At 57.5% G+C, this 10,066-nt stretch overlaps 1 protein-coding gene across 1 annotated transcript in view; it reads right to left on the bottom strand.

Moving 5' to 3' along the window:
• Positions 1-7,719: 7,719 nt before the first annotated feature.
• Positions 7,720-10,066, bottom strand: part of EFNA4 (ephrin A4) — a 4,056-nt gene continuing 1,709 nt past the window's right edge. The window contains exons 2-4 of the mRNA XM_004714653.2: positions 9,285-9,580; positions 8,783-8,851; positions 7,720-8,382 (exon numbers count right to left, since the gene is read on the bottom strand). Coding sequence (XP_004714710.1) covers positions 8,246-8,382; positions 8,783-8,851; positions 9,285-9,580 — 502 coding nt within the window. The 3' untranslated portion in view covers positions 7,720-8,245. The remainder of the gene's footprint in view (positions 8,383-8,782; positions 8,852-9,284; positions 9,581-10,066) is intronic.

The following is a 10,066-nucleotide window of genomic DNA, read 5'->3' as shown; positions in this document are numbered from 1 at the left end:
AGGAGGAAAGTCAAGGGAAATAGAGGAAAGAGCTGGGAGGCAAGGGCATTTATAGAGGTCTAGATAAAGACATGTACATATGCAAATATATTTACATATGAGGATGGGGAACTAGATCTATGTGCCTATATTTATAGGTTTAGTATTAAGGTAGTAGACTGGGTTCTTAGAGCTCACGCACCTAGAGCCTGTGTTTTGTGACTTCAGGAAAAGAGAGGATGCATATGTACCCTGTATCTGGTTATCCCTGCCAAGCTGGTCACCAGTCTGCCACAGAGGCTGAGGGGGGGGAAGGGCAATGCCATCCACAGTAGGCTTCCTGCTTAGCTGCTGCCAGGCAAAAGCAGGCTCTGTCCTCCCTGGGCCCCCCTCTGCCTCTGGGGATCACCACTCTCTTCTCAAGAGTCGGAAAATAAATTAGGCCCCTAGGGGTGGGATTGGGGGACTTTGCAAACAGCTCTCCTTCCCCCCAGACTCCTCCGCCCTAGGGAGCCTTATTTCACCCAGTGATACTAACCTGCCTGTCCAGTGATACTAACCCGCCTGTCCAGGTGCCACAAATCCCATGCTCCCTGCCTCAAGAGGATAGGCCCCTCTCTGTAGTGCCCATGGTTGGCAAAGACGCTGTTCACGTCCATGGTGAGCAGACACTTCCTTTCCGGTCTTGAACTTTGCATTCCCCTTTAGAAGCCTAAAACCCCGTGTACAATAGAATACGGGTCCCGTTTAAGGGTTTGGGTCCTTGTCTCTCTAGCATTGAACGCCTCCACCCCTCAGCCCCTATATAATAGTTGAGTTCTTCTCTCTCAAATCTGGTGCCTTCAGTACAGGGTTGAAGACGCTCTATCTATAGGGCCCAGGTCTCTGTCCATGGAAGCTGATGCGCTGCCTAGCTGGCCCTCTCTGTCCACAGGGATGCTCACTGATTTAGGCCTTGGAGGGAAGTCGAAAAAAGCATCCCTTTATGTAGACCCAGCCCCTAGGGTGCGCTTCTTGGCAAGTGGTATCTGTGTAAAAAACAAGGTGCTGCTTCCTTCGGTGGGAGGTGGCCCTATATGTCTCCCTATCCTTGTGAGAAGCCTGGCTGATGTCAGCATCTACTGGCCCCCAGGGTGGCACAAATGGAGTAGCTCTGTGCTTCTCTCTCTAGGATATGTGCTTCTAGCTGTGATGCCCAGGCCTGTTTATAAGCCTCTCCTCATGGGGTCTAGGTTTCCCAAGGGACGGAGTCTCTGTGGGTAAGCTCTGAGTCCCAGCTGGGACTGGATCTGAAGGCCTAGGCCTCTCACTGTGGCATCTGGGTCCTGGAAGGAGTCAGACCTTCGTCAACGAGACCTAGGTCTCTGTTTGTAACTGTGACTCAAACCCACTCAAACTGTGACCATGATTCAGAGGAAGATGTTTTTCATCGCAATCCAGCACCAACGCGCGCACACACAACACACACACAGACACGCTCTTACACATAACTGAAACAGAAGTGTCATAAAACAAGACTCACCCTTGCTATACAAGATTCCCTCTGGGGCTGTGTGCTTCTCTTAAAAATGAAAATACAGATTTTTTTTTTTCCTTCTTTTTAAAATTCTCTGGCACCCAATCTAATCAAGTTTAGATTTCTGGATTTTACCAGGCTCCTAGGGGTGCCTCAGAAGAAAGGCCTGGCGGTCTACTTCTGAAAAACCAGCCCCCGACAACCTGGTGGAGCCCAGTGCTGCTCTGACACAGGAGGGTCGCTCTGAGTCACAATCCACTTGAAGGCTGCCGCTCTGGGAATGAGTCACCACCTTCCGGCTGAAACACCCGTGTCTAAGGCTGCAGCCTGAGATTTCCAGAGCTGGGGCTCCTTCCAGGGGCCTGGCTCTCCCTCTGGCCTCCTCACCAACAGGCTCGGCCTGCCATTCCTCCGACCCCGTGCTTGCCAGACCACCGCATGGCTGCATAGTCACCCCAGAGGCCCTGTGCGGAGGCCCCTGGGAGCACCCTGGCATGGGATCCTTGCCCCCCCTCTCCTTTCCCTTCTGGGGCCAAGGAAGCAGGGAGCTGAGCAGGTCTGGGACCTGGGGAGCACTTGGGCTGGGTGGCCCAAGGTGGCTCCCAGGACAGTGGGTGGCAACCACAGAGTTGAGCTGCATTCAATAAATCATGGAGGCGAGGGCCTGTGGGAGGGGGAGGGCAGGAAGGAAGCAAGGGGGTGAGGGGAAGGGATAAATAATTCATTAAACAAATAAACAAGGAGCCTGTGAGAGGGAGGATCGGGCACACGTGTGAGCGGAGAGGCAGCCGCCAGCTCCAGACATGAAATATTCACAAGTCTGCACCTCGCACAGGGCCCTCTGTGGCCCAGCCCAGGCCAGCTGTTGGTGTGGCCCTAACACAGAAACCTGGGTGCTGAGCGGGGAGCGATGCACATGCCTCCTGACTGACTGCCCAGTATGCATCCAGCCGCTGGCATGCAGCTATACACATGCCTGTCAGCAAGGAGCCGGGCACACAGAGCAGGGCACAGGAAACCAGGGCCCAGGCTGAGCGGGTGGCTTGGGGTGTCATCACTTCTGACTCTCAGCGTGCCTGGATCTCTGGAATGAGTCCGGTGAGTTCCAAAGCCAGGGGCCGAGGCATCTCTGAGGTGGTTCCCTGGAGCTGCGTGGGAGCCCCTGGGTGCCATTGGAGAACAAGGGAGAGGGAGACAGTCTGGCTGAGCAGGGAACAGCCTGGGCTTCGTTCAGATGCCAGCTCAGGACTCACCTTCTGGGACACTGCTTCCTCGTCTGTGAAATGGAGATAATAATACCCTACCTCACGAAGTTGGTGGTGAGGAGGATTAAAACCCACGTCTGGGGAGCACTGAACACAGTGCTTGAGACTCAAAGAGGGCTTGATTAATGGGACCTTCCCATCCTTATCTGCTGAGGGAGGACTCCCCAACTGGACAGCCCTAGGCTCCCATTTCCATTTGTTCTCCCCCACCTCCGAGCAGCCTGCACCCTTCCTGCTGACACAGGTCACTCGGAGCTTGGGGTGTGAAGGTGGACGGGGTAGGGGTAAGAGAATGATAGGGAGCTTCTAACACGTGTGGAGATATGAAATGGAAAGAGAATGGCATTGGCCCATGAACATTCGGATGCCCCCTCCTCTCCTACTAGCTGGAATGAGAAGAAGGGAGGACTAAGAAAGAGGTCCCCAACCTTGACAGTGTGGAGCGTGTGGCGGCCTTTGATCTTCTCCTTAATTCCTCAAACTTGCCCCACATGCAGATTCTCCTCTCTCTCCATCAAAATGTAGCGAGTGGATGTAAGGGACAGAGAGAACTGGGGGGTGTCTGGGGAAAATTATAGCCCCCCTTCCCCAGTCCTTGTTGTCCAAGCTCTGGCCCTTGAGGGCTTCCCTGGCAAAGATGGCTGTGTCTGGGCAGAAAGCAGAGAAGTGGCAGCCCAGAGTGGGTGGGGAGAATCCCAGCTAGAGAGAGAGAGGCAGAGGGCCAGGGTGGAGTGTCTGGCTGCTTCCCAGAAGGCTCCAGCATTCCCCAGCCCTCCGTGTCCCCTGGAAAAGGTCCGCTCCCCAAGGTAGAGAGCCAGCAGACAGGTCTGAGCTGGTCTGCCCCTCCGCAGACAGAAGAGAAACAGGCTGGGAGAGGGGGCCCAAAATATTGTTGGGTGGTGGTGGTTGGAACCCCCATGTCTCCTCAGGGAAGCCAGGACCTGAGGGGCTAATGCCTGGGCACACCCCATCATAGCCTAGGGCTCAGCCACTTGCCTGCCTTGGACAGTCCACTGATATTTGGAAAGTGAGGGGTCTGAGTCCCCAGGTGTGAAGATGGTGCTTGCCCACCTCCTTCTTCCTAAGGTGTCAACATTAGTTCTCCACTTCCCCTCCCCTGGCTGGGCAGGTTCAGGCCAATCTGTTCAGGAGCTTCACGGCAAACATTGATCTGTAATAAAGCCACAATGTGTGTTCAGGAGGAGCAATTCCAGACGCAGAGAGATCCAGACAACACACACACACACACACACACACAATGACTTGGAAGGGCAGACACCAACAGTACCCAAAACACAGCTAGATCTGGACCTTTGCTGCGTCCCCTAGGCAAGGATTTTCAGTCTGTGCATTCCCGCCCTGCCTTCTATGTTGCCCTTCAGAACCCAAGGCTTCTCTGGCAGTTCATTTGCACACTTTCCCCATAGCGCTTTGTACATAGCTCTATGATCACACTTGCATTTGGTGTTATAAATATTGGCCAAGTCTTCTCCTCTGGCATTCCAAAGATTTCCTGAGGTCGGGGTTCTTGTCTTCTGTAAATGTGCACGTATCCCCAGCACTGGGCATGCAGCTTAACATTTCGGGAGTACAGAAGGTGCCCAGTAAGTGATAGTGAGCAAAAGAAGAAATGTATTCTGACAGTGGACACCCATTCCCAGAATCCCTGAGAAGCACACAAGATAATCAATGCATGCTGTCCATGAGGCCAGCCTGGCCTTCTTGCCTCCCGTTCCTCTGACCCGACTGCTTCTCCATTTCCTCAAAAGGCCCTCTTTGCCCCTCTTCCCTCAGTCTGGAACCAAGAGCCTGAGTTCCACCTGAGAGTTGGCAGGCAAGGTAAGGGTTAATGACACCTCATTAATGTTTAATTGGAGGAAGGAAGCTGCCCTGGCACCAGACAGGTGGGCAGGTTTGCCCCTTGCTGAAAGCAGGCATCCCTATTTCCAGCACCCTGCAGGGGTGTGTGGGTGATTTGGCCCTGGAGACCCTCAACCCAGCTGGGGCACCTGCCCCTGCCATTTGCTTTGCCAATTTAGTCTCCAAGCAGTACAGACCAGCCCTTCCCATCTGTCAGCAAGCATCCTGAGGGAGAGGCCAACTCCTCACCCTGCCTCCTCTCACCATGTTTCACCCCCACCGGCCCAGGAGACACTGGAGGCAGGAGAGAGGGGTGGGTTGTGGGCTGAGCAACTGGGGGGAAGATTTGCCAGGCAACAAGGGATGAATTAGGGATACAGGCGGTGGTGACAAGGCTGGGGATGTGATGTCTGCCCAATTTGACCTTAAATGAAGAGAATGCAATTAAGATGCAGACAATATGCAGATGAACACCAGGAATTCAGAATTGACATTCCGGGTGGCAGCAGCTCCTCGCCCAATACCCCAGTGCTGTCGCCAACACCCTGCTGCCAGTGGCGCTGACCACTTCTTAGAAAGGACTTCAAGAGGGTGGCAGGACCTGGTAAACTCAACGCCTCCCTCGCCCCCACTCCAAGTACCCACTCAAGCTGCCACAGCAGCTCCAGCAAAGACCACTCTCGGGGTTACGCTCGGACGCACCGTCGGTTGCTATGGGGACTCCCCACCCCGACCGGGCCTGAACCAATGGGCATCACCGGTGATGACCTCATGCCCCAGGCCCCAGGATTCTATTGGCTATTTGGGAGCCAGCGTGCACCCTCCTCAACTGTGTCACCGCTGGGGATCCCCCCGACGACCCCAGCTGGTCTGGCCCACTCAAAGAAAGGCGCCCCAGGAGCTCACCCATTGCTGAATGAATGAATAAGGGAGAGAAAGAGGGAGCTAATGAAAGGGAAGAACAAAAGAAAGGGAAAAAGAATGATTTGCCGTCCCTCCAAGTGAGGAGCAGGCTGGTGGCAGAGGCGCAGAGACTCGGGCGCTCGCTCGGAACAGGGAGATGGGGTGGGGCAAAGATGAGGGAAGCTTTTTCATCTGTTCGGGAGAGACTGGGGCAGATCCAGCAAATTGAGGGCCCCACCCTCGGCTGCCTACCACTGCTGAGGTTAGGGGAAATCGGTGACGCCCCAAAACTTGCAGGCCTGCCTAGCCTCCTGGAACCGCGCCCCAGAATGCGCCTCGAGGACTTCTCGTGGCCAGGGCTCGGTGCCCAGGAGACCGCCCAGTGCCTTCAGCTGGTCCAGCCCTAGCAGCCGCCTGGGCTCTCCGTGGGACGCGCCCCGCCCGGGACGGCGGAGGCGCCTTGCGTGGCCCAGGCTGTGGGGAAAGCGTACGTAGGGAGAAGGCAGGCTCGGTCTGAGCGTCTGCGGCCTGGGGGCTAGGGGGTGTCTGCGTGTATGACGCCCCCGTTCGTTCCTCCAGCCCAGCTCCTCATGCATGTATGCCCCCCGCAGCCGCCGCCGCCGAGATGTCCGCCCTTGCGCCCGCCCGCAGGGAGCTGGGCGGCGGGCGAGGGCGCGTGTCTGAGTGCGCTGAGAGCCGACTGGGCCCCGTGTCTCTTTCGCACATGCGTTATCAGTTCTCAGATCGCGCGCCAGCCCCAGACCCGGGAACGAGCGCCATCCCCCTGCCCCCCCCGCCTCGGTTAGCAAAGATGGGTGTCAGGGCGGCTGGGAGCAGATTCTCCATCAAGGCCAGGGACTGGGAACTGTCGGCCCCGCCCCAGGTTTCATTGGGAGGGGTGGAGGTAGCCGGACAGCCGGTTTCCATGGCAACATCCAGATTAGATCCTAGAAGCCGGTAAAAACTGAACTCGAATCCAGGACCGGAAGACGGAGTTTGCAGCTTGGCACCTTCAGCTCCGGCTGCAGGCTCTTCTCGGGGGGGGGCCCAGCCCCTCGCCCCCGCTACAGATCTGTTTGCAGGGAGGGATCTGACATAGGAATATGCAGGCGCACGCACGGCAGACAGGGCGTTTTCTCAAAGTGGCCCCAAATAGCAGGGAGGGGTCCACAACTCCAGCCTGTCCCGCCAGCGGGCTTTGCCTACCCCCACCCTTGGAGCAATGGAATTAGGGAGAACCGCTAAGGACCTTAGTGGGGTGCTTGGTGGTGGAGGGGGATGGGCGGAGTGTTCTCACCGCCTTAGTGAGTGATCAAGAGGTCAGGTCTGACCTAGGGATACAATGGGGTAGGAGAGGGCCTCCCACTCTCGGGCATTATGGTGCCGGCTCCAGACACCCCTGCCCCCCACCCCCACCCCGTGTTCACACGCCGACTCTCGCTGCTGCAGCCGGGCGAGCTAATCAGCACAACATCCACCTATCGATCCCTGGCTCAGTGCCAGACGGGCTGGCTCGGTGCCAGGGGAGCCTGCGGGGTACCAGGGCGGCCAGAGCACAGCGACAGGGGGAAAGGAACACCCCTTACCCTGGCTCTACCCAGGGCACCATTTATTAGGGATCCCGTTGGGTTTGGTGGAGAAACACCGCATCTGCTGCCAGAGATGGGAGAGCCAGTGTAGGGCTGTGAGCAAAGGGGGCCCCCCTCCCTCCTCGGCCCCACCCCCTCCTCCTTATAAAAGCGGAGAACAAAGAGGCCGCTGGGGAAGGCGGCTTTGATCTGACCCCACCTTCCCAGTTCTAGGCCAGGCTGGCCCAGTGTGCCCTCAGGAAGGAAGGGGGTATGCCCAGCTCTGAGGGACCCAGGCATTCTGAAACCCAGGCACTGTCTGTCGACCTCTTGCTTTTGCCCCACAGCCCTCCAGCCAGGGCTTGAGCAGTACCCTAAGCAGCCAGGCCCACCCGAAGAGGCATCTGCCCCTCTTCAGCATAGGAAACGCTGGTACGGAGGCGGGAGGTACCAAGCTCCACAGCTGCTGCTGGCACCCCGCCCACACAGAGGGGTGCCCAGTGAGGCCTGGAATGGGTGGCCAGGGCACAGCTGCCAAGAAGGTCAGACCAAGTCAAGCTGGGAGCATGGGCCCAAGAGTCCTGGTGTCGGGGAAGGGGCCAGAGGGCAGGAGGGTCGGGAAGGCAACAACAAGAGAGGTGGTTTATTCAGGGTTTGGTCCAGGCTCTTATAAAAATACAAACTGGCATAAAATTCAACCTCATAGCAAGTCCATCTTCACAGAAGACAAGAGAGTGACCCCCCCTGGGGAGGGCAAGGTGCTGCCCCAGAGCAAAGCCCACTGGACACGGGGCATAGACACCAGGCTTGGGCTTCTTCGTGGCCCTGGTCCAGCAATCCACCTGTCCCCAGGTCCTTGGCCCCCTGCTGGCTCAAGGATTCGATCCTGCCAAATCCTGGGGCTTCCAGGGGGATGGGGAGGGACCAGCAAAGCCACTGACGAGGACCTTCCAGGGTGCTCAGGGGTGTCTGCAGCGCCCCTGGCTAATCTTCAGCGTGTTACACGGGTCACTTCCGGCCCTCTGATTTCTGCCACCACTGCTCCAGCGTGTTGGTCTGGCTTGGCATTCGCAGCTCAGGTGGCAGGGGCTCTTCCTCCAGGGTGTCCTGACAGGGCACTGGCTTCTGGGAGTGGCCGGGAGGGTCCTCTCGGCTCAGAGAACTCGCAGGAAGCGCAGAATCGGTAGTAGCAGCAGCAGTAAGAGGCAGAGGGGGCTGGGCGCACCACCGCCTTGCCACCCCGAGGTGCCACTCTCTCCAGGGCTCCCAACAGGGTGGGCTGACTCAGGTTCTAAGGGGGAGGAGAGACGCTGATGGGTCTTCCCACTTCTGTAGCTTTCCTCCTGCCTCATCCCCCCAACTGTCCCCTCCTATGAGATTGTCCAGTGTATCCAAAACCAGCCACTCCCTTCCCATAATCTACCATTTCATCCTTTCTAACCTGACCTTCCAAGTCTCCCCTAAACTGCCACTAGAGACAATCAGGTGAGCTAAGGCCTAGAAGGGCCTTGCCCCTAGAAACCTAGAGTCCAGTTACCTCAGCCCTACAGGGGATGCTCCCATGGGGCTCAAGCTCCCACCTGGACCCTTCAAAGCCTGGTATACTCACAGTCTCCCCATCTCTTCCCTCCTTCCCAAGGGCCACACACTAGACAGGAGATGGTCCCCTTCGCATAGCCTGCCCCACTTACTGTTCTCTTTGCAGCAGACAGACACCTGGAGTCTCAAGCAATGGCCCGAACTCTCCGGAGTTGGCACCGCTGAGTGGTGGGAAACCGGGAGGAAGCAGTTAGCAGTTAGTACCAGGAGTCAGCGCCTTACGTGTGCCTCAGACTCTGAGCCAGACTCTTGTGGCTTCTGCTCTCTCCACTTACCTGGAATGCTTTTTCTTACTCAGGGGCCATACCCAGGTGCCAGGTGCCAGGCCCCAACCACTGCCCTGCTCACTTCCCCAGGCCCCTCTGGCTACCTCCCCATTCCCCCGACCCGCTCCACTCTACATCAGCTCTTTGTGGCTCCTAGATTTACTTCTGGGCTCAGCCCCCCTCGGAGTGGTGGGGACGCCAGACTCTCTATTCCCAGGCTCTCTGCCTTGCTTGGCACTATTAAGGAGCCATCTTCCTTGCACCCCCCCTCCCCCCCACTGCCCCCCACCAAAATAGGCAGGCGCTCAGTGTGCCCTTCCTCACTCACAGATGTAGTAGTAAGTCTCTCCAGGCAGAAACTCAAAGCCCAGGGAGAAAGGTGTGAATCGCTGAATCTTCTCTGAGAATCGCACAGGGCCGAAGGGCGCGAAGGGGCGTGAGCATTCCCAGCGTTTGAAGGCACCTGTCCCCTCTGCCTGGCAGGCCTCGTAGCCAGACCAGTCCACCATGTAGAGGGCAAATGTCTCTGGGCCTTCAGGGGGCCCTGGGCCTTCATAGTGCGGGCAGAAGATGTCCAGGTAATCGTTGAGGCCCAGCTCCACCACAGTGTCGCCTCGAAGCAGCCTGCAGGCACAAGGGGGGGCGGGGGCTGAAGTACCCCTCCCACCAGCCTCTCTCTCACCCACTAGAGAAGCCGCAGTTCAGGGAGGCCTGAGTTCCCCAGAAGACAGCTCTTGAGAAACAAAGGGACCGCAAGGACTGGATGAAGGGGCTGATTCAGAGCTGAGCAGAGGGAGGTTCTTGAGGAGCTCGGCGGGACCGCAGTGCTCACAGCACCGGGGGAAATGGGAGGCCAGTTGCCAACCATCCCTTTCTGTGCCCCAGCTGACAGCCACCTCGGTGGCTGACACAGGACCTGGCCTGGGGCCCGGGCTCCATCAGCCTGAGGTGGACAGACGCTGTGAAGGGGCCTGGGCAGAGAGGCAGGCAGGAGCCCACAGGGTGGTGAGACAACCCCCAAGATGGAGATGGAGGCTGTACCCTTAGTGAGGATGCAGACAGAAAGCGTGCCCTTTAGATCTCCATCCAGTAGGGAGAAGAATGCCCAGG

Source organism: Echinops telfairi, unplaced genomic scaffold (genome assembly GCF_000313985.2).
Source record: "Echinops telfairi isolate 266 unplaced genomic scaffold, ASM31398v2 ScPeMD7_7425;HRSCAF=8463, whole genome shotgun sequence".
Lineage (NCBI taxonomy): Eukaryota > Metazoa > Chordata > Mammalia > Afrosoricida > Tenrecidae > Echinops > Echinops telfairi.
This window is presented reverse-complemented; position numbering and strand designations above follow the sequence as displayed.